Source organism: Drosophila virilis, chromosome 5 (genome assembly GCF_030788295.1).
Source record: "Drosophila virilis strain 15010-1051.87 chromosome 5, Dvir_AGI_RSII-ME, whole genome shotgun sequence".
Taxonomy (NCBI): Eukaryota; Metazoa; Arthropoda; class Insecta; order Diptera; family Drosophilidae; genus Drosophila; species Drosophila virilis.
In genome coordinates this window covers 20,922,463-20,949,940 of record NC_091547.1, presented here as the reverse complement: position 1 = coordinate 20,949,940, position 27,478 = coordinate 20,922,463, and the positions used below count along the sequence as shown (strand labels likewise).

The 27,478-nt window shown below is 40.0% G+C and overlaps 1 protein-coding gene across 13 annotated transcripts; it reads left to right on the top strand.

Moving 5' to 3' along the window:
- Positions 1-20: 20 nt before the first annotated feature.
- On the top strand, positions 21-27,152 carry Kdm4B (Lysine demethylase 4B). Of its 13 annotated transcripts, none has more exons than XM_070209535.1 (9): positions 21-661; positions 13,010-13,461; positions 13,544-13,882; positions 14,337-14,659; positions 14,723-14,967; positions 15,067-15,486; positions 16,315-16,773; positions 18,886-21,226; positions 24,019-24,152. In XM_070209535.1, exons 2-9 carry the CDS (start codon positions 13,036-13,038, stop codon positions 24,026-24,028), a joined length of 4,563 nt encoding a protein of 1,520 aa, XP_070065636.1. In that variant the 5' UTR covers positions 21-661; positions 13,010-13,035; the 3' UTR covers positions 24,029-24,152. The 13 variants fall into 13 exon arrangements, with proteins under 13 accessions (XP_070065636.1, XP_070065635.1, XP_070065632.1 ...); XM_070209534.1 differs by lacking the exon at positions 24,019-24,152 and adding an exon at positions 22,283-22,858; XM_070209531.1 differs by lacking the exon at positions 24,019-24,152 and adding an exon at positions 24,518-27,152 and having other exon boundaries at positions 22-661.
- The last annotated feature ends 326 nt before the right edge of the window (positions 27,153-27,478 follow it).

The following is a 27,478-nucleotide window of genomic DNA, read 5'->3' as shown; positions in this document are numbered from 1 at the left end:
TACTCGTACGACTATCGATGCTTTTGTTTAATCGACAATGGTGCAGCTCTAACTCTTTCAATGTGTTTTGTTAAATTTTAGCAAAAAATGTGCAATTTTTGTGTATTTAGTATTATGTTCATTGTAAGAAAGTGATTAACTATAGAATCTAGTAAAGTGCAAACGTGTGAAACTAAATGAAAAATGTCGTATGCAGTATATGCCACAGAAATGCCAATGGACAACGACAACAGGACGGACTCGGAACGCGTTCTTCCAATTGTGGTGTAGTTGTGTATGGATACTGATTAGAAGACGAAAATTTGCAAATTGGATGCCACAAAAACAAAAAGTGTGCTTTTTAAAAGAAATGTGACAGTAAAAAACCAACAACCACACATAAACCCAAATCACATACAGCCCAGCACACACACAAACACAATAACACACACACACACACACACACATAGGCATGTGCAGCAGGGCGAGCTAATCTATTGTAAATAAACCGCATACTGGTCTATTGTGAACGCTCACTGTTCTCGGTCACGTACGCCGTTTGTTGTTGCATCTGTGCTCTGAGCCCAAACTATTGCGAATTTGTTAAAAAGAAATTTTATCAAGGCAACGAACGAGCCCAGCGGCATGTAGAAAACATTCAGCTGCAACTTCTTAATTAAAGGTGAGTTATTTAGCTTTAAGTTAAATTTGCAATTGAGCCAAGTATTTCGCAAAATCGATTTTTCAAGTTAACTTTTGGTCATGCAACGAGCCAAAGCCGCTCGCCGCCCGCCGCCTGAGCCGAATTGGCGGCTCTCTTTGTAGCATACTCTTTGGTTTCGTTTCCTTCTTGTTTTTTTTTTTTTTTTTTATTATTATTGTTTTCTTTATTCTTTAGCCGGGCAACGCGTCACTAAGTTTTGGCAATTCAGAGATAAATATGTAGCATACCTTTTACGTATGTGTGGGTGTATGGGGTATGTACAGTCTGTGAGTCGGAACAAGAATTGGGCATGTGATGTCCAATGTCGATTTTGGGATGTTACAAATTTGGACTTTTTGGGTTACAACTATCCACTAATAATGCTCTTTCTAGATTATAAACTATCTTATGCTGATCAAGCTTTACATTTTCAGAAACTTTATTGATTTAACATTTCTAATTAGTTTTTAATACAAAATAAAATATCTAAATATTTAGTTCTCAAAAACTTAGACTAACATTATGTTTGCCACCTAGATTATATGAAACAAAAATTATTATAATTTTGTGATGATCTCTATTAAAATGAGTACTTGAAAAATCAAGCTTATAATGCAACTGAAATCCTTTAAATATTTGAAATAGTTGGTTTTTATAAATACTTTAATTGATATACTGAAAAACAACAATGTTAATGTTGAATAACGGACACAGCCCTATATAAATAAATACTTTCCCTTACTAGCCTGAGATTCGAACCAGCGTCTTCTCTTATGCTGATTCGTTATGCCTCCAGCAGGGACTGCAGCTGAAGGTTATGCACATCAAAACTTATGCAGAAAAGACATAAAATAAAGAATATAAAAGGGATTTATGTAAGTTTTTGAAAATTCTTAACAAATTCTTCTGTAAAATAAAGCTTTGTACAGAATGTATTTGACTGAATTTATTTGAGGCAAGTCACTCCTAGTTGCTTTTGCCAGTCCATTAATGGGTTCCAGCTTTGCCACGCCCCGAAATTAAAGCCGACAGCTGCTATACTATCGCGGTGTTAATGACTTCTTCTAATCAAACAAACGCGCCTCGGCGCGCAGTGTAAACAAAGCGTCGAACAAATGTTTGAAAGGCAAAAGAAGTTATTGACATGCGTAGGGACAACCCTTAACCAGAGTCAGCAGGACAACAGCGACAGGATAATGAAACAAAGGGCCAAGTCCAGGCTAGCCCAGACGACAACTGACCTGCGACAAAGACAGCGCCAGAGAAACATCTGCCCCGAGTCCTCGAGACGTCTGGTTCGGCGGCCTACCTGCAGGCCAGGGCGAGGCCAGAGCGCAGAGAATGGGAATTGGGAACTGGGAACTGGGAACTGGGAACAGGACACCCAGGCAAAGTTCAATGTACGCCTGCGCAAACATTTCACAGGATGCACGCGCAGCTGTGACAGGATTCGTAGCTCGGATGTGCGTGATTTTTGTGCGCTCCGCTTTAGTTTTGTTTTCTTGTTGCTTCGTTTTTATTTTTTTGCTCTCTTTCTCTCTGTGTCCCTCCGGCCACTTTCGCACTTCCTACCCTGCTTAATGCTGAAAAAAAAGCGGAAATCTCAAATGTTGTAACAGTTTTTTTTTGCCAGACAACTTGTATGTAATCTCTGTCCAACAATCGGTCGGTTCCCGAATACCTTGTCCTGGCCACGCCCAGCTCTGGCTCGGTGAGCTACCGGTTTATCCCAAAAACAAGTTGCGCCGAACGCAATTTGAAACTTTGTTCAGTTTGTTGGGCTCCTATACCCTCTCTCGATTGGGGCGATCGTGTCCCTGTCTACGGTTCGTCCACGGCGGCGTATTGAATTACAGTTGCACGAAAAGCTGCCTCGTCTGGAACATATCTGGTTTTTTTTTTTTGGATTATGAGCGACAAAAATGCTGCTGCACACTTTGTTATCCTCGATATTCATATGCTGGCTGCACTGAAAAGCGAGCTCCCTTTTACTGGGGGGGCACATGCAGGTGATGCAGCTCCGGCAGCTCAGGCAGCTGCTAATGTTTGCCTAACCAGCATATAATTTCTTTATTGGAAGCGTTGCGGTTAAAATCAATTTGGTTTTCCTTCTTTTTCTTCTCTTTTACTGTCCCCAACAGCTGCGATTACAAGCGAAATACTCAATAAATGGTCAATAATAATAAAAACAAATTCTAGGAAATAATATTCATATAGAAAATATGCATAAATTGAGCGAAACCTTCAAGAAACAGAACTTAGATAAGTTAAGGTGTTCGATGGGATATGAAATATGATTCATTGAAATTTTATGTTTTATATCTTTTTTGATGTGCCCGGAAATAAGTAGCAGAGAATTAAATAAAATACAAACTGGCAATAATCATTGAGAGTTCTCTTGTCTCTATTTGACTAGAAAGACATACATGTTTTTATTGTTAATGTAGTTTATAAATACGGAACTCTACAATTTTCGGAAAATTCATTTTTTCATAGTTTTTGTAAATAAAAAAAATTAATTGATTATTTCTGTTATGACTTTATCAAAAAGGAGTTCGATCTTTTTTAGTTTTATGCTGTATAAAGAGACTCGCCTTTCGCCCCTTAGTTTCTGTGGAACATATTAGATATGACATGATATATATATATGATGTGGTATGTTATATATATTTATCACATAATAGTTGAATTGCCTCCAAGAAATAGACAAAGAAAATTTGGTAGTTCATTAATTCTGGTAATCCTCAAAGTATTTTTAAGATCCGTAAAATATATCTTTAACAATTTGTTTCTTAAATCTTCATATTTTGTTGATTTAATAGAAAGGCAAACTCTTCGCACAGTCTCAATCCCAAATTTTTCCAAGAAATGCTCACACCCACAAAAAATACATTATATATATTTTGTAGTAATAAGACGAGTTCAATTGACTATCAATCAATTGAATCTAGGTTGTGACAGCTCTTGCGAATCGCTCAACTGTTTTGCTGTGCACACTCAGTACACACACACGCACACACAGATATGCACTCAGAGACACACACACCGGATGGCACACTCGTGCATTTGTGGCAGCAACCGCAGCCAATCAATCGACAACCATCAGCTGCCAAGTTGAAATGACAACTGGAAATGGAACTGCAATTGCAACTGCTGCAGATGCTGCACTGTGTCCTGGTGGCGCATGCCAAAACGCTTGCAGGACTCTTCCTGCAGCAGCATTTAACGTATCTAGTTTTTAGGGGAACTCCCAGAGCCAAACAGATGTTGCCCACAGTCGGGCAATCAATGCAACAGCGGGCAGGCAGCTGCCACAGTCAGAGTCAGAGGCAGGCTTGCAGCCGGCTTCAAGACATTTATTAACATTACCTTTGCCTGGCGACAGATGGCAGGCGGGCAGGCAGGCAGCTAGGCTCGGTTCGGGTCAAGCAGCTGCTGCTGCTCCTGCCTCTGGGTCCTGGGCTCTGGCTAAGCACTTGAAGTGCAGGTGTTGCCCGAGTTGGCAACAGCATATTGAGTCGTCAGCTGGGTGCTGGCCAGAGTTTGGCCGGTTTATGAGTTTCCTGACCGACCCTACACACACACACACACACACACACACACACACATGCATACATACAACAGCACAATATTTAAGTGGGGGTTGTTGCCAAAAATCAGCTGTTTTTGCGCAATGTTTATAAACAAAATGTAACCCTTAGACAAGTCAGACTCTGCCGAGCCATATATACTCACATATATAGATAGATATTTTTGGAACCACCACTGAGCTGAGCTCTGCCCTGCCGTGCCGTGCTGTGCCGTGCCGTGCTGTGTGCTGTGTGCTGTGTTGTGAGTAGAGTTAAAGGCTGAGCAACCACCGGCATACGACCATGTCCACGACCTAGTTTGGCGCACTGGCTCTGGGCCACATGGCGCATGGGGTGGTTCCGCTCACAACAACAACAATGACAGCGTAAGGCGAAGGCCTTTGTAGGTGCAAGGACGTTTGATACCGGGAAAATCCCCCCCATATAGCCCAGACAGGGAGGACGGCGGCAGCAACCACCAAGTTAAACGCAAGGCACCGACCACCACGGGAAAACCATGTGCTCTGCTTTGCTCCGCTCTTGGTCATGTGCTTAACCGAACCACCACCACCACCACCACCGCCAACAACAACAACAACAACAGCAGCAGCAACAACAATATTGCGTATTACCCACCTTGCAGTTCATTGGCATGTGCCGGCATGTCATCAGCCTCATCCACACAACGTCTTCGTCACTTTTAGGGGTTTTCCCAAAATAAAAAAAAAAAAAAAAAAGAAAGAAAAGAACAGAAACCAAAACAAAGTGCGACTTGGTGGTAGTTAGAATCGCGCTCCCATTCATAAAGCATAACATAAACATACCCCCGGTTCAGTCATATATATATTTATATATATATATAGACACCGAGCATAGTGTATTGTTTGTTTTGACTGTCTCCGGGTTCTCTATTCTAGGTGGTGTTTGTTGGCATAGATTTCCCGACCTAATCGCAGGTGTATATATATGTATATATACTTTTATTAATTGAGACTACCCCCTAAAACTTGTGGCCAGCTCAACAGGTCGCCCTGGCTAGTGGTTGTTGTTGATGTGTGTGTGTGTGTGTGTGTGTATCCCGATTGAGGGTAATTAGTATTTTTTGGGGTTATACAATTGACATTGGTCCAAGCTTGATATATATATTGTATATATGTAGTGCACAAGTCAAGGGGTTGAAGGTCGTTGTGTAGTATTTAAGTGGGTTGCCGGGATGATAAAAAAAAACATGCTCATAGTCAAGAGTTTTGGAATTTGAATGCCTAATACAGCATAGCTTGAGACGTTTTAAAATTAAGTGTTAATATTTTAATTCGTTTTTAACTAGATAAAGGAGAGTTGAGAGTTTGAGAGTTGATCAAAAGTAATAACAGCAAATAATAGTAAAAACATTTTTATAACAATTAAATTAATAGAAAACAAATGAAATGTGTGAAAATTATAGCATACTTTTTTGCAACATTTATATGAATTTTGAAAAAATATATCACATTTATAATAAAAGGCTTTACCTTTCGATATAAGCAATATGCTGTACAGATTTCAAGAAAAGTATTTTGAAAATGGCTTTGAGAATATCTTACAGATTAATATAAATACTCTTAGATAATTAAAACAACATTCTTGAGTTCCTGACTTTAGAATGTTATTTGTGGCATTTGTCTTTATTTCGAGATCAATTATTGTTGCCTTAAAATTTGCCTTAATTTTTTGCATATTTTAGGGTTTTTTTTTAATACAAAATGATAAAATAGGGGGAAGAAACTTGTATATGAATGAAATTTTATCTCACTTATCGATCTTAAAAATGTTCCCTTATAAGTTTCATATGATAAATAAATGATGATTAAATCTTATGATCTAGTATCCCGAAATGCTGAGTTCTTCCTTATTTATTTAACTGATATTTCCACATTTTTTAAGTTTAATGTATGAAAAAAATCTTGTATTGGTTCTTGGAATATTTAATTGGTTACGTAATTTAATAGCTCTCATCCTCAAAATATACTTGCATTAATTCTTTAAAAGAATGTCTTAATTTTGTGCATTTATCTTAAAGTAAATTGAAATTGAGCTGCCCTTAAAGTCCTTGAGATTGTATGGCCCTGTTTCTCAAGGTATTTGCCAAAACGGTGTAATTGGAGCATTTGTAAGGCAAGAAAAGTAAATATAAAAAAAAAAGCCTACGCAATCCTGAATGCGGCAGTTTTCCGGTCGAGCTGACACTTGAACACGCGCGCCGTTAACTTGAAAATATTGTTTTTTCTCATATTTTCTTATTTTTGCTCTACAACGTTTTTGCTTTGCGCTTTCAAAATGGCGACGTCGCTGACCAAAAACAAAATCAATGCAAGAAGGCGGCGACGTCGACGTGCGTAGACAACAACAGCGGCAGCAGCAGCGGCAGCAGCAACAACAAAAACAAGAAATGCAAACATTAGAAACAGCAAAAGCAAAAACGCTGACAGCGACGCAGACACTAAACAATTTTGCAGCAGCGCAAATCAAACGACACAAACAATGGCGGACAAGGCAAAACGAAACGTCAAGCGCAAAAGAGAATTAATTAGATTGCGGCGGCAGCTGGGCGCAAAGGCGGCAGCTGAGAGAGTGAGTGAGTATGTGAGCTGTTAAATATGAAGAGAGCGCATTTGTGTGTGTGTGTGTATGTGAGAGCAATTGCAATTGCGAGTGCGCAAGAATGAAGCAGCGTAGAAAGCATCGAAAGCTTCAAATTGTATGCGTACAACAGCAACAGCAGCAACAACAACAACAACAACAATGGCGACCAGCGATCCAAGTACAACAATAAGTAAATACGAACAGAAACAGAAAAATATTGTAAAAGCAGGCGCCTCCTTGCGCCCGAGCCCCTCCTCTTTATCCAAAGGATATGTACGAAATGTAACAAACAGCGGCAACGTCGGCAAATGCAAAGCAAAACAAAGCATTGAAACGAGCCAAAAAAAATTAAAAAAAAAAAAAAAAACAACACAGTTGTGCAATTGAGATAACAAAAGGGAAACTTGAAAAAAAAGGGGACGCGCGCTTTGCTTTTTGTATGACGCGTGTGCTATAAGCCTCACAAAAGGATATAAAACGGGCACAGGCAGCGCTAGAATAATAAATAATGCTTGTTGTTGTTGTTGTTGTTTTCGTTGTCGGCGCAGCAGCAGCAGCTGAGGCCGTTGGCGAATCGAAATTTTATGAGAAAATGAAATTGTATTAGAAAATATGCTGCGTGAATCACACACGAGACACACACACACACACACACATATATGAGCATATACACACGTACACACACACACACACATGCAAGCGCACGCTGTGTTGAATAGGGGACGCATATTATGGCGTTCTCTACGCGCTTTCGTTTCAGCCGACGTTAACAGCGGCCGCAGGACGACGTCATCGTCAGCTAGTTGTTGTTGTAGCTGCTGCTGCTGTTTGGTTCCTGTTTTCGCTTTTTACCGTTCAGTCAATGACCACATTGTGTACACAACGTGTGTATGTGTGTGTTGTATGTGCCCCTGTTTATATATATATATATATATGTGTGTGTGTGTGTGTGTGTGTGTGTGTGAGCGCTTGTCCTGCCGGAAGTTGACGCCGCCGCCTGGTCATTCTCGTCGCTTTAGCCCAAGCTCGCTGCGACGCTCTCGCTTTTGCTCTTGCTCTTGCTCTCTCACTCACTCTCTCTCTTGAGCTGTGTCCGCCGTCTCTTTCACTAACTCGATGCTACGCTTGAGCTACTTTTGTAAAAAACACGTTTCTGAGTTTGCTGCGCGCAGGATCCGGCTCCCCAAACAAAGTGCACTTCAGCTCAGCTCCTTTTCTAGCAACGTTTTTCAGTCCTTGCGCGCACGGCCTCTCGCGTCACGCTTTGATCCTGCCGTTGACGTTGACGTTGCCGCGTTTCTCGCTGCTGTTGCCGTTCTTTCCTTCCCACTTCTGGCCGTCACCCATGCCACATACCATAGGCGTTGCCCAGCTAATGACATGTTGTAAATTATATTCCCTGTGCAATGTTTCGTTTCTCTTTCTTCTTGTAATTAGTTTGGTTTCGCTTTTTGCGCTGCGGCTGCTTAAATTCTGTATTTAAAGGCTTTTTTCTTGTCCTGTTTTGTAAGCATACAAGTTGTGTGTGTGTGGGGTGTCGGGGGAAAGGACATCTTGTTAGGCCAGTTGGGCATGCTGCCTACGAGTACAAACCGAACCCTTCAATTACCTTCAGCTGTGCTCTGAGATCAAAGTATGCTTGACTTAAAAATGTGGTTATATTTTAGTTAATTAAAATTACTGTTCATTTAAAACAGGCTGCCTAACAACTTGAACTTGTCCTTTAAGCTAGGAATTGTGTAAATTAATTCAGATGTTGTTGTTTTTCGATCGTCTGCTTTAGGGAATAATATGTAATACTACATAGATCTGTTTTGTTTGGTAATTTTCTTTTTGCGCCCAATCGACAGAGTATTACCTGGAAGAATCTATGTAGAGAATATTTTAGATTACATACATGAAATGATATTTATGCCTTTATAATTGTGCGATCAAAATGCTTTTACTGTTTCCAAATAGTCTGATTTATATTCAGATCGAAAGAATATAATCAAATCTGCTTATCAAATAAATACTCAAGATATATTAATTTGTACAGGATATTTTTATTTGCTCAGTGGTCGCTAGCAAATCGTATCTTCCAGACTTAAGAACAGGCAATTTCAATGTATTTAAATTCTTATTTACAATTTTTTTTCCGTATGGTCTATATGGAAGTGCTGGGCTTCCAAGAACCCAATGCGTTCCCTGCTCTGATCTTTCAACCTAAAATTTTTTTATCAAGCTGCCAAAGGCTTAAAAATTGAATAAAAACCTGTAATTGAAATGAACAATTTTTACCCAGCTATTTATGGGCTAAAGTTTGATATTTAACATGTTAATCATTTTCGAATTTCCAGGAAAATTTAAAAATATCTGCCGCAGGAAACCACTCAAGTGCCAGCTGAAAAATGTGTATTAGCATAGCTTGATCTTCAAGTGATCGATATGAGATCCTGTACCCAGATTAATGTAAATACCTTTGTAAATCTCACGCTAACTACGCGGACTAATACAAAGCGTAATTATGTGTAAGCCAGGCGCAGTAGTTCAAGTCCTACCTTGTCTAACGTTTTTCTGCTCTCTCTCTCTCTCTCGCTCGCTCGCTCGCACGCTCTCTTTGTGGCAAAGCAGAGAGCGAGTGAGCGAGAGTCGCAGGACACGAAGCATAGCAAATTTCGATGTTTTTGTGCAGCATTCGCTGCAGCTCGTTTTTGCCAATATTTCACAAAAACATTCGCTTCACAAAAATCTTTTGTTTGCCACGAACCAACTGCCGCTTTTCCTTTGCATTTTCCTCACACGTACACGCACGCACACACACACATACACACATACATGTATACACTTCAATTTGTATATCATTCATTGTCCTGACAAACTTGTTTTTGCTCTTGTTCTTATGCGCGCTCGCTCTTGGTTTTCCTTGCACATTACGCTTTCGTATCGTCATTCGCATTAAAAGGACAACGCTCTGTGGCTGTGTCTGTCTGCTTGCCTGTGTGTGTGTGTGTGTGTGTGCGTGCGTGTGCTGCCGCAGTCGGCGTCGCAGTCAGTGTTGCTGGGCGCTGCGCTGCTTCGTCCTCGCCAGGCACGTCGTGGTTTCAGTTTACGCTCGCAGCTCCGACAGCTCAGAACATGTTGCTGATCCGCGCCCGTTGCCGTGTGTGTGTTTATAGCAGCAGTTCATGATATACAAATGTATAGTTGATGTACATATACACAAATACAAACACGTATAAATATATAGCAACAAAAGCAACATCTTTAATATTATATTGAGAGCTTTCCCCCCTCCATCGGACCATCAGCCGGCAGCTCCAGACACTCAGCGAATGTTGCGGGCCAACATATTTTTACTGTTACAAATACAACAAACAAATAATTCGTGTGTCAAATAAACAACAACAAATTGTGCAATTGTGCAAAATACAGCGATACAGCGAGCGCCAGCCAAAGAGAGCGAATGTGTGTGTGAGAGAGCGTAATTTTTGAAAAAGAGAGCACGCCTAAGCGTAAGCAACAAAAAAGCAAAAGGAAAGAAAAAAAAAGTGTAGCACACAAAAAAGTGACAAAAGAAAAGAAGAAGAAGAAAGAAAGTTGTTATTCTTTTTAAGCGAAATATACAACAAAAGCAATATGTGCAATAAACTGCAAAAACAGGCAAATAATAAAACAAGCAAATACTTGTAAACGTTGTGGGATTACAAAAGCAAACGAGAGTGAGAGCGAGCTAGTGAGAGGAAGAGCGCGCACAAGAGTACGAGCGGGAGGCCAGCATGAATATAAAATTCATCGAAGCGCACACAAGTGAGTCTTTAATTTTCAACTTTTTTTCAATATACATATATACACAATGCATATTACTTATAAACCCAAATGGCACACACACAACCGCACACACACACACACACGCGCAGGCACACACATGTGTGCATGTGTACATGTATATATATATATGGCAGTTGTTCTCTCTCTCTCTCTCTCTCTCTCTATTCATGCGACTCGCTAGTTTGCGTCTCGCCCAATTACGCCTGCTTTCGTCCTGACAGCATGCCCTCTCGCTTGCGCACACAGCGCGCACTCGTCGTTAATTTTCTCTCCGTTGTCCTCGTCATCATCGTCTCATCGGGTGGTGGTACAGTTTTCTGCGTAGACCCAAAATTGCGTAAATTTTCTTCCATGTAGTTTGCTTGCATGTCTCGCACGGCGTTGTCCTCATCATCGCCGTTGCTGTCGCTGTCGTTGTCGCTGTCGCCGTTGCCGTTGCCGTTCTCGTCCTTGTTCCCGTTCGTCCTGTTGTCGTCAAGCTTTCAATTTGTTTATTCATCATATCTTTACTGCCAATAAACATTTAACATATACCACAAAGAGGTTTGTACTTTGGTTTTTGTATTTCATATTCTTATTGGGCGTGTTTCTCAGTGTATCCTTTTTACAGCTCGCTATTTTGCTCTGCGCCATTTTAATTGGTGTCCTTTATATTTTTCGTATGTATGCAGCTGCGGGGATTAGTTGAATTTTTGCTGATTTCCTAAATACCTAAAATCGAACATTTTCAAAACTGTTTCCAGGCTGTGTTTAAATGTTTTCTGTTTTTGGTTTTATTCAAAGAAATTGTTTAAACTTTTCCATACACAATTCGTGGATACATATAATATGTATGTGTATGTATCGCATTAACCCAGAAACTCTTAAGGCTACTCTACAAGAAAATCAAACATCATTTTGTCTGGGAGAGGAAAATAGAAAAATTGAATTTTATTTCATTTGTTATGTATGGGAAAAACAGAAATGGAAAATAAAAGAAAGCATTTTTATAGTTTTTAATGATGCAATATAGGTAGTATAGTATGTAATTCAGTGAGAATGATTATAATAGATTTTAACAGGCACATTTTCCCAGATTTAGTCTATTATTCTAGTTTATTATTAAAAGAGGCTAACTTACTTTTAGCAGTGTTTAAAATCTAATTGTCGCGAAATGCATACAATAGATATTCCACTAAAAGTTGAATAATTAATTAGCTTTAAGTATCTGATTAACAGCAAAACATGATCACATCGAAAACTAATATATAGTTATAAAGCATTTATCTAGTTTAATTAAAAGTTTTAACAATTGTCAAATGCCTCAAATATGGTTTGATTCTCAAGATCAGGTTTTGTACTATGCGAAACATTGGCATATTCCTCAGACTACTTATTTTGATAAACATAATTCAAATTTTAAATATAGGAGATTATAAACGAAAGCAAATGGATTCTTATTGTAATTAAATCTAAACTAAAATTCGAGATGTACAGCTCTAGAGAGGTTTAATACTGCAGTATTAAATACTTATATATTACAGGTTTAATACTACAGTATTAAATACTCATATAGTACAGGCTTTATACTGCAGCATTAAATACTAGTTTTTAAAAAATGATGCTTTGATACAAAATTATTAAAAAAAAAAATACTATTTTCTATACATCTTATTTACCTTTTATATAATTATTTTAGAGTTGAGCTCGCTTGAAATTTTTCATTGAACTTTGCTTAAACTCTTTTTATCTGCAAGTTGTGCCTGCTTAAAGGTCAAAATTTGTTTAAAAACCTAGCCATAAAATATTTTACCTATCTCTGTTTATACATATTTGTTAATAAAAAAAAAACTATATATAATTTGTAAATCTAACAAATTTTCAGCCAAAAACGTTATTTTGACAAATTTTTCTTAACTATTATTTATATGATAAAAGTCTTAAACTTTCAGCACTAAACCAAAATATACAAAACATTTTGTAGCATTTTTAGAACGTGCTGCTGCCCTCTGTGTGTACTTTGTCTGCCTGCTGTTGTTGCTGTCCCATTGAAAAAGGGCGCTTGAAAATGAAGTTGCAGCTGTTCCTGTTTCACTGCTATTTGCTTAGCAACAACAACAACAACAACAACAGCAGCAGCAACAACAACAGGAGCAAAAGGGCACCGGGGGCAGGGCACGCACGCATTCATGTCAAGTCTTAGGCATCTGCGCTGGATTAATGCGCTGATCGCTGCTGAGAAGCTGACAGCAGAGGCGGCAGCATTTGTTGCCTCGCTCGCCAGTTCTCTCTCCCTCTCTAGCTGCCACTCTCTATCTATCTATTTCTACCTCTTTCTCTCTAACAGTTACAGATCGAGTTGATTAAACAAATATGTCTGATATACCGCGCATTATGGTATTCCGTCCCACCTGGGAGGAGTTTAAGGACTTTCCCAAATATATTGCCTATATGGAATCACAGGGCGCTCACAAGGCCGGTCTGGCCAAGGTGGTGCCGCCATCCGAATGGGTGCCACGTCGCAGTGGCTATGCGGATTTGGATGCCTTAAATGTTACAATACCGGCGCCCATTTGCCAGGTGGTTACCGGCAAACAGGGCTATTATCAACAGATCAACATACAAAAGAAACCGTTAACAGTTAAACAGTTTAGCGAATTGGCTAGCACCGAACGCTATGCCACGCCCAAGCATTTCGATTTTGAGGATCTGGAGCGTAAATATTGGAAGAACATAACCTATGTGGCGCCCATCTATGGCGCCGATGTTAGCGGCAGCATCACAGACTCCGATCAGGATGTAAGTTTGGAGTGGACTGTTTTTTTTTTTTCTTTGGTTATTTTTTTTCTTTTTTGTAAATGCCTTGTTCCGCTGTTCGCAGAGCTGGAACATAAATCGCTTGGGCAGCATATTGGACTTTGTCAACAAGGACTATAATATACAAATTGATGGCGTTAATACCGCCTATTTGTATTTCGGCATGTGGAAAACCACATTCGCCTGGCACACAGAGGACATGGACTTGTATTCAATTAACTATTTGCACTTTGGTGCGCCCAAAACGTGGTACGTGGTGCCGCCCGAATATGGACGACGGCTGGAAAAGGTTGCCAATCAGTATTTTCCGGCCAGCTATAAGAATTGCAATGCGTATTTGCGTCATAAAATGACGCTCATATCGCCACAAATACTCAAGCACCACAATGTGCCCGTTAGCAAGGTAAAGGAAATAGCTAAAAAAAAAATAAAAGCCGGAATTCGAGTTTGGAAATGGAATGTCTTTGGGAATTTATACAGAACTAATTTGAGCTAGCAGCTTGTCAATACCTTTAATAGAGAAAATCAAACTCAGGACTTTCTTATTTTTATATATGTGAGCAGTAGACACACAAAGACTTCGCTCCTTGAGCTCTTTTGTCTACTCGCGTACTCGTTGATTACCTGGTAGTCACATTTGCTGGCTTCCAAAAAAATGCATAAAGGTTTAAAGATTTTAAAGCCGGGAATCGGCAGACTTTCACAATGGTCCCAGTAAATATTAATCTAACAAGACTTGATTCTGGACTTGCCACAAGAGTAACTCTCCATAGACCCAGCTCGAATCCTGGCGCTCATTGTTAGCCAAACCTTTGGCCCGCTTCCTATGCTTAACACATCTTCTTCCATTCATACAGATCACACAGGAATCGGGCGAGATAATGATTACATTTCCATTCGGCTATCATGCTGGCTTCAACCATGGCTTCAATTGTGCCGAATCCACAAATTTTGCCATGGAACGCTGGATTGAGTACGGAAAGCGTGCAACGCAATGTACCTGCAGCAATGATATGGTCAAAATCTCAATGGACACATTTGTGAAGCGTTTCCAAAGCGAACGCTACGATGCGTGGCTGGAGGGACGCGATCTGGGCCGTCACCCGGAGGATCCGCCCAATGCGGTGCCAACAGCGGCGCCGCTGCCGCCGCATCTTGATGTGCTGTTGTGTGATAAAAAGTGGGTTAAATTGAACCCATAAAAAAGACATTTTAGTGTATTTATTTACTTACCCTCCCACAGAATGAAGAAGCAATGTAATCCCACCAAGGCGAAGAGCTTCAAGGAGCGTAATCCTGATTTGGATTTGGATGAAATCCAACAGAATCCCAATGTGCCCGACGATGTCAAGGCCATGCTTAAGGAGAGCGTGCTCACGCTCAACGAGGAGGAGACCGAATTTGCGCCCGAGGATGCCATGACACTGCAGAGTCCCGCTGACTTTAAGACCAAGCAGGAGCTGCTGGAGTATATGGACGATGGCACTGGTGAGCCGTTGAGACACTCTCCAAATGCCCAAAACCCAAACCAATGCGCCTTTTTTGTTCTTTTCTTTTGTCTCTGTCTCTCTATTCCACTCTTTGCAGAGGATGATGATGAGGAGGAGGACTTCAAGCGGCGCAAACATAAGCGTAAATATGATGCGGACTACGATGACGATTGGCTGGCGAGCAAACGACGCACCAGCTCGCGCAACAGCAGTCGCGGTCGCAGTCCGCGTGCCAATAAAGACGATCGCTCCATATCGCCAGCATCCTCCACATCCACGTCCTCCACATCAAGAGGGGCGCGCAGCGGCGGTGCGCGCGCCAAAGCGAATTCCACGCCGCGCAAGACGCCCACACGGCGAAAAAAGGAGGCCCCAATAGCAGCCAGCACAGCAGCAACAGCAGCCAGCACAGCAGCAACAGCAGCCAGCACAGCAGCAACAGCCACACCAGCAGCAGCAGCAACAGTTGCAGCCATCACTGAGAGCAGCAACAACAGCAGCAGCAGTGTTGGCGCAGGTGAGCGCAACAGCAGCAACAATTTGAACAACAGCAACAGCAACTGCAGCATCAGCAACAGTAGCAACAGCAGCCATTGCAGCGCCACAGTCACAACAGCAACAACAACCATAGTCACATAAGATTCACAGTTCAACAGCCATCAAACATCAACATCCGCATCATCATCCAGCTAATCCAGCCAACCAACAACTAGCTAGCCCCATCCCCCCCAACTGTTGACTAACTAATTTTAAAAAACCATTTCAACCTGATCCCATTCACAGCCGCTTTTGTCAGCGTTTTTTTGTCAACATCGTCGTCGTCGTTGTCGTCGTCTTTTAGTTTCTTTTCTCGTATTTGTGCTTTTTTTTTTATATATGTACATGTATGTGTTTTGAAATTAGAAATTTTTGCTACAAAATAAGTCGTCAAAGTTGTGTCCTAATTTGTAAGCGCCTGAGAAATATATGAGAGCACGCTATATATATATATGTATACAGACATGTGTATATATATATTAAAAGAAACTCTATGCTAAAAACTAACCAAAAACCAAAACTGTTTTACTAAAAAAAATTCGAATGAGTTCGAACTCGATTGCTGGTTGGGCTTCAGTTTCAGTTTTGATTTGTTTCTGCTGCAGCTTCGTTCGTTCGCTTTGCTCTATATATATATATATGTATATATGTCTATATATATGTATATGCTGTGTGTGTGTGTGTGTGTGTCGCTTCACAATCCCAACGCTTACCTGCCACCATATAACAACCACATCAACAACATCCAATCACAATAAACAAAACTTTTATAGCACATATAATACAAATTTCGAACGCATTTTTACAGATATTAAACGCAAACTCAACGAACAGCAACAGCAACAACAAGCACAGCAGCAACAGCCGCTGCAATTTATGCAACAGTCGCGCAAATTTGAGGGCAAAATACCAAAACTAAGTCAACAACAACAACAACACCAGGCGACAACAACAGCAACATCTAGTCAGCAACAGCAACAACAAATTGTTTGCATCAACATGTTGCCCGCGGCCAATACACTAAATGGCATTCCACAGCAGCAGCAGCAGCATCAGCAGCAGCAGCAGCAGCAACAACAACAATATACCAGCACGGATGGCAATGTCTATCAGCTGCAAAATGAAATACTCTGTGATGCAAATGGGCAGGCAACAACAGCAACGACGGCCACATATCAAACAACAGTTGCTGCCGTCGCCAGCAGCAGCAACAGCAGTCCGCAGCAGCAGCATCAGCAACAGCAACATGTTGCTGCCAGCGTTGCCGGTAAGTTGAAATATCTATATACTATATATATATATATATTTCTTTTGCAATACTCTTACTTAAAACCTTGTTCTCAATTACGTTTGTCGTTTTGTGTAGTATTTTGTTGCTTTCATTTTGTGTGCTCGTTACAAATCCTCTTCTTTTTTTTTTTTTGGTTTTTGTTCTTTCATATTTATTAGCTACATTTACTAACTCCTTTTTTATATTTCACTTTTATTTTTTTAAACGATTCCAATTGGCAACATGTATTTATTTGTATACCATTTATCATTTATCGCTCAACTCTCAACATTATCATAACGCAATGCATTTACAATTTGTAGAAGTTTTACTTTAAATTTGTTTTGTGTTTGTTTATTATTTCTTTTTGTGTTCTTTTTTGTTTTCGTAATTTTTAACAATTTTGTGCCAAATCAAACTGCAGCTAACAAGGCGAAGAAAAACGTGAAATTCCAAAGCAAAAAAAAAAATAAAACAAAAAGAACAAGATATAAATTTGTTTTCTATATGTTTATTCAATAAAATGTGCTGGTCTTCCATTTGCGGCGCTTTGTACAATTTTGTGGGCACAAATTGGCCAAAAAAAAAAAAACTATTTTTTAAATAAAAAAAAAAAAAACAATTTTTAAACAAAATACATACAAAAATCAGAAGAAAAACAACTCCTAGCTGAATGCATCCCAAACAAATAACGAATCGCTTTTCAGTTCTTTTACACAATTTACAATTTACACCTCGTACATCATGTTAAACTGTCTGTCCCCCCTTCTTTCTTCTTGCTGAGCATATTTTACTTGCTGTCTCAATTCTGTTTATATATATATATATTTATATATGCAAACAGATATCGAAATATTATAAAAAAAAAAAATATAAATAAATGCACAAATTAGGCCCCAGCAATATATTGGAATATATTTATTATATATTTGTATACGAATGCGATTGATGATATGATGCAAAGCGCATTTGAAGAAAGGCTCAAAACTTATTTTTTTTTTTTTATTTATGTATGTATTTATATTTTTAGTTTATTTAAAGTTGTTTTTAGTTTAGCTCTTAAGTTATTTTTTGCTGTTCACAATGGAATCGACGTTAAATTTGAAAGTGCGCTAAATTTGTGTTCCAATTCCGTTCTGGTTCAGCACATCTTACTGGGCACTATTCCAGTTAATATTTGCATTATTTTTTATGTGAAGCTGGAATACCGACTTATTTGATTAGTTAATAAAAAATGCTACAATTTAACAGTTGATCAAACATGGGCTCGCTTTTTGTTTGTGTTCCAATTCCGTTTTTTCCGCTCAGCATTTAACAGTTCTTTTAATTGTTTGATAAGGCTTGACATTAAAAGATATTACCATAACGTTTCATCAAGCTTTTTACTCTTCAAACTCGTTTCACTGCAGAGTTTTAAATTCCAACCATATTCGCCATACGAAAAGTACCGCCCATAATTTGTAGAACCATTGATGATACAAAAGTGCTGCCCATCAGCTTGTATTCCCCTCAATTCCATTGTGAACATTGCGCGTAGTATATATTATTTTTAGCATTTTGCACAAATATTATATTTTTTAGGTATTTTTTTTAGAACTATTTTTTGACATTATTTACTATAGCCAAATGTGGCCATTTTCAAATTGGAATCAATTTTTTATAAACTTTAATTTTTTTTTTTAACTTTTGCTCTACCGTATGAAAAAGTATGACCTAATTCTAATTCGTAGTAATTTAAGTAAATACAAATTAATGCGACAAACAATAAAATAGAAAAACCAATTCACTCATTTCTCTTTGGTATGTAGTGTATGCAGCTCCATATATGGGGTATATACGAATCGGATATGCTCTATATAAAAACTGTTTAGTTCGATGATGATTTGTAGCTTTAATTTTTGCACAGCCCATTGATTAATAATTGATTTTTTTCTATCGGTATTTGATTTTGAGTGAATTGTTGATTGATTTCGATTTCGATTACGATTACAATTTCGATTTCGATTTTTCGAATTGATTTCTTGATTATTTATGCAAATATTACATTCAAACACATCTTTTATATGAACCAAACCGAATATATGTACTTTCAATCAATATAAACAAAAGACAATGTGGTCACAACTATTAGTTCGTCCTCCATCCTGCACACGAACGCCACCACAAATGGAGCAACGGATGGCCAACAGCAGCAGCAGCAACAGCAACAGCAGCCCCAATATCATTATATAACCACAACTGGAGAGGATGGCCAGACACCGACGACCATAGTCTTTGAGAACTACAACGGAGGTTTGCCCGCGACGGCGGTTAGCGCCGCCGCAGTGACCCCTGTCGTTAGCAGCATCGATGTTGGCGGCGGTGGTGCTGTTGGTGCTGGTGGCGGTGGCGTTGGCACAGCGCCAACAACGACAACAACAACAACAGCGTTGGTGAATACGGATGGCACAATTATTGAGTTCGACGGCAGCACCTACGAGGAGTATCATGTGCTGAAAAGCGAGAATGGAAGCAGCGATTGCCTGAGCAATGGCAGCAGCGCCGTGGCGGCGGACATTATAAAGTACGAGCCACAGCATGTGGGTGACGATGAGGAGCTGTTGGGTGAGGGTGAGGAGAGTGGACTGCAAGTTAAATACGAGGAGCAGAGCCTGGAGCATGAACATGATTTCGAGGAATATCACGTGATTAAATCGGAAGTGGAGGCCGAGGCGGCGGAACAGGCGGCTGGCACCATCAGCTACACCATCACCAGCCACGACGACCAGCACCAACAACAACAGCAGGAGCAGCAGCAACAACAGCAGCAACCACAACAGACCATCAATGATGCGATACCCGGCATGCTCTCGAAAGCGGCGGCGGCCAAGCAGAAACGTAAACGCAAAACGCGCGTCATTGCGGAGGATGAGCAGGGCGAGTATCTGGAGAAGATGAGCGTGCGCGGCCTGGACATAGCGCGCTACGAGCACATTATCGATGGTGTCGCCTATTGCCTGGTCTGTGCCAAGAACGACATCTTCAAGACGTTCAAGAACAAGTACAGTTTCCAGCGGCATGCGTATCTCTTCCATGAGGGCCAGAATCGCAAGATATTCGCCTGTCCCATATGCAACAAGGAATTCTCGCGGCCGGATAAAATGAAAATGCACAAGAAGGATAAGCACGGGGATGTGCCTATGCCGCCCTCATCAGCGTCGAGCACGCCACAAAAATCTGATGCGACGGGCACGCCGGCGGCGAAGCGTGCGCGGACCACACGAACGCCGCGCGTGCGCAAGCTGAAGGCGGGTGATGCGGCCACGCCCGCCAAGAAGCGTTTGGCCCAAATTGACAGCGTGCTGGATGAGGTGCAGAATGCCGAGGCGGACCAGCAACAACAGCAGCAGCAACAACAGCAGCAACAACAGCAACAACAACTACAGCAACAGCAGCAACAGCAAACGACAACCGCAGCGCCGCAGCAGCAGCAGCAGCAGCAGCTGCAAACGCTGCCCTCGCTGGACTTTAGCGGCATGATACTGCCGGGCGGAGCACAGCTGGCGTTGGCCAATCCCGGCGCAAGCAGCTCGATGACGCTGCAACGCGGCCAGGCAACGCCCACGCAGAGTGCACAGCCAACGACAACGACGCTCATCTATTCGAATCAGCTGGAGTTGCAGCAGGCTTTGCTGCAGCAACAGCTGCACGGGCAGAGCATTATGATACAGGATCAGGCGGGCAATCTGGTGCCATTGCAGCTGGATGGCACCCAAACCATCTACACAACGGCGCCAGCGCCGCAGCGTGCGCAGGCGACAACGTATCAAACCACAACGCAGCAGCAGCTGCAACAGCAGCAGCAGCAACAGCAGCATGAACAGCAGCAGCAGCAGCAGGTGGCCACCAGTCAGGCGCAAACACAGCCCACACACTACGATCTGGACAATGTGACCTACCTCAGTTCGACGGCAGCGGCGACGCCCACACTGCCCAACGAGCAACAGCAGCAGCAGCAACATGTCATTGGAACCGTGCAAAGCTATCAGATACTCACGCCCGACGGACTGCAAAGCTTTCAGCCCAAGCTGGAGGCCACGGAACTGGGTGATCTGTGTCCGTACACCATGAGCGCGACGGGGGCGCCACAATACACATTCACCACGCACGCCAGCGCGCAGCCCACACTGAATGCGAATGCGCTGGACGCCCAAACCCAACAGCATCACCAGCAGCAGCAACAGCAGCAGCAGCAGCAACAGCAATCGCAGCATTTGCTGCAACAGCATCAATTTGGCCACAATCCGCATCATCAGTTTATGGAGCTGAAGAATGAGCTGCTGATAAAGAGCAGCGATGCGTATACGCTGGATGCCGCCTCCATGTACCACCTGCCCTTCTCGCCGACATCGATGATAAACGCGGTAAACGATGTGAACAACTCGTCGCTGCTGGAGACCAAAGAAATTAGGTAAACACAGTCACTAAATCTTAACTTTTGCTCTCTCTCTCTCTCTCTCTCTCTTTCTCGTATCTATCTTTCTATACTAAATAACTATATTTAACTAAAAGAAACTTTGCTACTCGCTACCAGCTAAGTAAACTCTTTAGAGTAACGCGCTCTCGTTTGTTTTAGACTCGCTCGCTCGCTGTCAATCTGTCTCTCTCTCTCTCTGTACTCGCTATTACACTGTCTCGCTCTCTTGCTCTCTCTTTCTCTCTCTCACACTTTATCAGTTTTGTAGCGTAGTCAGCGGCGGCGCTGCGTAATTGCTGTCAGCATGTTGCAGTCGCTGTACCGTTACGTTGCGTTCCATTCCGTTTCGTTTCCTTTTTCTTTTACTTAGTGTTGAACAACGTCGCGGCAACTACTAAAAAAAATAAACACACACTTTTACAACATACAAAAACCAATTTGAATATTTCGAATATATATAAAAAAAAATACCACGTACATTAACAAAGTTTAGTTTTTAATTTTTATTTAGTATTTTCTGGTAGTTTTTGTTTAAGCGTATCATATGTACTATTTAAGTATTTTGATATTATTTTTATATAATTATTTATACATGTAGCCGGTATGTTGCTTAACTTATTTATTTTTCAGTTAGCTTAGCTTTAATTTCAATTTGTGCATTTATTTATAGAGTATTTTTATAATTACTTTCACCGATTTCCATACAAATATATTATTTCTGTTGAGCTTTATTGTTGCTTTCGGTTCTGTACAGTCTTCAGTGCTCCAAAGAACACCTTAAGTATTAACATTTTACCATCAGCAAAAAAAAAAGAAGAAAAACTGACTCACAATTTGTGGAGCTTATATGTACATATACATTATTTGTATGGTTTTATTTTTCCTTTCGCCAATAATTTGTATTACAATGTGTTACTTCAATGCGATTTTGTTCTTTTTTTTCTTTCTTTTTCTCTTATTTTATTTTATGTACACAAAACCAACCCACCAACCAACCAATCAATCAATCAAAACGAACTCATATATTAAACAAAAATAATATAACTATAGCTACGATATATCAGAAGCCGTGCTTCTAGCGCTCTAAAAAAGCTACGATAGCAAAATATACAAAATATAAAAGCGACAACTGCAGCCAAAGTACCAAAAACTATATATTGTTATAACTAAATCAAATGAACAAACGATAAAACAATATAATTAAATGAACAAAAAAAAAAGCAACGCAAATGGAAACCATTTACAATGCGAAAGAGCGGCATACAAATGAAAAAACAACACTAAATGCATATATCAAATATGTTTGATCATAACGCTTAAATACTCATAATACTTATTTACATTAACACACATTTTACAACACTAACAAATGAGGATAAACTCGCATGCATTCAACTGCCACAACACAGCTGTACGTGTGTGTGTGTGTGCGCTTGTGTGAGTGTGTGTGTGTGTGCACACAAACAAACAACAACAAACAACTTCGCACATTTTATTAATTTTTGCGCACCTCATAAACATTTCATTTGCATTTGTTTCAAAACGGACACCAATTCATACACAAAAAAATATTAAATTTTTAAAATATATATAATTATATATATATATAAATATAAAATTGGACTTTTAAAGTGCAAGGTATGTGTACTTTTTTTATTCGCTTTTTATTTATTTTTGTTTGTTTTATTTACTCGTTTGAAGTTTTTTATGTTAACCAGCTTTATTTAAGCTCATTCAACTCATTATCCATTACTAACACACATTGTTGCTAAATTTGAGGCTGTTCTCATTGAGCAAAAAGGTCGAAAACAAAATTTAAGCAAGTGAGAAGAAAACTAAAAGACATTTGGTTTTATGTTTAAACAAAAGCGCAGAATATTGGGAACTTCAAAAGGCTTTTCGAGGAATTGAAGATTGATTTACTTCAATCTTAACAGATTTATATAAAATGTTTTTTTTTTGTCGTTTTCTTTATATTTATTACTTTTGCAAAGGACCTAAATGATTACAATTATTTAAATTTATTTCTATTTCATTCCACTTTTGGCAACTTTATCATTTTCATAAAGATGGTGTTTTTTCTGGGTTTGTTTTTCAATAGATTGTTAAGAATCTGGTATTTTTTAATCGTAATGTGCTTCTGTGCGCTTCGTTAAAATACTAGAAATATGGCTGTGAATTGTGGATAGCAATTGAATTGTTGCTCCAAATGTCATTTCGATTTTTGTCAGTTCAAACTGTCAACTACAGTATTACCTCCAGATCTGGGGCAGTTTTTTTTTTTTTTGGCAAGGACGATTTTCATTTTTATTACTGCACGTAGTAAAGATTTTCTTTTCATTATTGTTACCTTTTGAGTTGCATACCTTTGATTTTTTAACGCATCAATTGGCCTAACAATTGGTTACTCACAACAAAATCCATCCATTAATTGTACATAACAACACATCCAACATGCCCATTCATACATGCATATTTTATGATTTACTAACCCCAACAACTAAAACTCTAATACTAATCAAGTAAAAAAGAGAAAGAAAAAATCCTTAAATTAGATTTAAAAAAAAAAAACCAGAAGCAAAATGCTAATAAAATTGTTTTAAATCCAAATATTTGTTCTTTTTCATTTTTCTCAACAATTTTTGTTCGCCCGTTGTGTTCATGTTTTGTGTTGTTCTTTTGTCATATTTATGATTTGCATACAAAATTCATATACAACAACAACAACAAACAAATAACAACAACAACAACATGCATCACCACAACAACAACAAAAACAAACACAGGTTCTTCTAAACAACAAGCATACAACAGCAAGAACAACCAGTTCAAGCGGCCATACACACCACGCTACAACAACTACAACAACAACAACAACAACACTCAGAACAACATGCACAACAGCTACAACAACAACAACAACAACAACAACAACCACAACGATTGGCAGCGTCGCCAGGGCGAAGCGAATCGCATCTATTACGAGGAGATTGTCGTGAAACAAGCCAATTCACGCGCTCTCCTCGCCGCCGACGGCAACAGTCGCAATCGCAACAGCAACGGCGGTAACAGCAACATCAGTAGCAGCAGCAGCAACAGCAACAGTTGCCGAAGCAACAGCAACAGCAATCGTAGCGCCGCGGTCAGTTTCGTCGACAAATTCGCTGACTTTGTTACACATAATCGTAGAAATTTGAAAAGCAACTGCGTCTCTCAAGTGCACACAAGACACACTAATAATTACAACGCTGTCTCATCTCTCATCCCAAATTCTAACAACAACAGCAATGGCAACAACAACAACAACAACGGCAGCAACAGCAGCAGCAGCGCTGGCAACAACAGCAACAACAACAACGTGAGCAGCAGCAATGGCATCAAGGCAACCATCGGCAAGAAGACGCCCGTCATTCTGCTGGCCGCACGTGGAGCAGTTGGCGCTGGTCACAAATCGCAGCAGCAGCAGCAGCATCAGCAACAACAACATCCGCCGCTAGCCATCATCAATGGCAGCCAAACAGGCGGCAAGCCATCGGTCACATTGCTGCGCGTCAATACGAACGCCAATCGCAGCCGCCAGGTCATCATCGCGCCAGACGCATCTAGCCTGCCGCAACAGCAACAGCAGCAGCAGCAGCAGCAACAGCTGGTTGAGGAGGAGGAGGAGCTCATCGATGAGGATGTCTATGAGGATGGCCTGTGCTCATCCACAGCGCAAATCTTGCGCAAATTTCGCATACCCAAAGGCACTGCGCTTACGGCCAAATCTGTGGATGGTTATTTAACCATGCCCACGCCCACGCCCTCGCCGCCAATTGCAACAGCTGGCGTTGCGCTAGATGCGGCCAGCTATGTGGACAATACAGACGACATCATCGAAGAGCTCAACGAAGATGATCTGGTCGAGGAGGTCATCGATGAGGAGGCCAACTGCGAGGAGCAACAACTGCTGCTGCAAGAGCAGCATCAGCAGCAGCAGCAGACAGCGCATGACAACGATGGCCTCGATCTCAGCAGCAGCAGCAACAGCGACCACACAGCAGCTGCGGCAACATCCACAATGCTGCTGCAGCAGGCGCAACAGCAACAACAGCCGGCGGCAGCGTTGCAGCTGCAAACCGTGGGCCCCAATGGCACCGTGACCTGCTTCAATCTGCCACCGAATACCATATTGGTGCAATCATCCGATGGCAGCATTATAGCGCATCCCAGCAAGGCTGGGCAGCAGCAGCTGATTGTGCTGCCCGCGGACTGGCCCACGGCCAATATGGCGCTGGCTGAGACGTCGGCAGCAGCAGCTGCTGCACCGCAGCCAGCCCAAACGCAAACGCTGCTGCTGACAGCCGATGGCACCGCCATACCCATAATGGCACCACTGCAGCAGCAGCAACAGCAGCAGCAGCAACAGCAGCAGCAGCAGCAACATCAGCAGCAACAACAGGCCGCAGCTGTTGCTGCCGCAGCGCAGCTTTTTGCCGCGTAGGGTCTAATGGGTGGCCAAATGGGTCGATTTTTGAATAATGCCACAATAATGCCAACAACATATTTCTTTTAAACTCAATCAGCGAATGTTGCGCATGCCGCAAAGCAGCCACATGGCGGGGCACAGCTTCGTTGTGCTGCTTTGCGCCAGTTGCAACAGAGACTAAATGCAAAACAAAATAGACTTTAATTTTTTTTTTTATATAAATTTGTAAGCCCTTTCGACAATTTGTTTGGGGCATGAAACATACAAAAATCGACACATTTGGCCACCAAAACAGGCAGCAAGAACAAAAGCAAATCAAAACACAATTAAATTAAATCTATATTCAAACAATAAAAACGAAGCCAAGTAAAACTTAAAAGCAGCCACAAACTCAATTGTAAAGCTATGCAAGAAAAAGTATAAGAAACTCAACTGATATTACATAATGTTAAAATGCATACCAAATCTATTTTTCTACATAAAACAAAATCACATAACATGCATATATATATACGTACATAAAGAATCCTATATATATATATACTTTGTATATAGTATATATTAAACTCATGTTTATGTTCATGTTGTGCGCAAAATGTTAAATGCAAAGAAGTAAAAATTCAAACAAAATGTTGTTCATAACTGACACACACACACACACACACACACATGCACGCACATCACTCATGCACGGCAGTGTTGTGTAACAAATTCTGTAAATTTCAAATCAACACTTAAATTATTTTTTAACACATAAGTAGCGTATATATAAGTGCAAAAACAAAAAAAAAACACCAACGAGACACCCGAGCCCAGTTTTCTAAATAATATTTTGAGCAGGCGCTGTCTCAGCGCCAGACAAAATTTATTTTTAACTTAATTTACTATTCTTAAAACTAAAAAAAAATACTTTTACCGTATTATTTGAAAAAAAAAAAACTAACTGCTTACCAGACTATGTAATAATTTAAAGCAATTACTTAAATACTATTTATGTATAAATATATATTTATATGAACACATAAACTTATATAATTTGTTCCTTTGCATAAAATAGATGAAGCCAGAAATACCTATTGGCAGCTATGCAACGTATTTCACTTAAAGAGTATTGTCCGTAATAATTTATTTTCTATTTTTTTTTATTGTTGTTCATATCTTTACCCTTAACAAACGCTACCCATCCACTCACATTTCTCTTAAATGTTGTATATTATTTAAAAACAAAAAAAAAATACAAGTATATATATTATTTGCAATTTTGTTAAGCCATCCTGCATGCGTTAAAAATAATACATTGATTATGATTAAACTTACGCCTAAGAATTGAAGCATAGCACTGACCTAAGTTGTTAATACTAAGCGCGGTACCCTAGTTAAGATCAAAGTATTTTTTCATAATCACAATGCAAAAAGAAAAAAACAAAAACGACAAAAAAAAAAACAAACAAACGAAAACAAAAAACTAAAGTTATTGTTTAAGCCTAAAGAACTACTACTAATGGAAGACAATGATACAGATTCAAAGCATATTTATTTTAAGATCACAACCAACAAACAAATAAGAAGAAGAGAAATATTGAAAAAGTGAGCTACACTTTTTGTAAGATAATTATTTTTAGATTAAGTCGTAACGAATTAACGAAACTGCAAGTAAATAATTAAGCGAACATGAGTAGAATACATTATGTATAAAAAGTCTATGAATAATAATAACTATACATATATAAATATATATTTATTATAAACAAGAAAAATACAATTTTAAAAATTCAAAG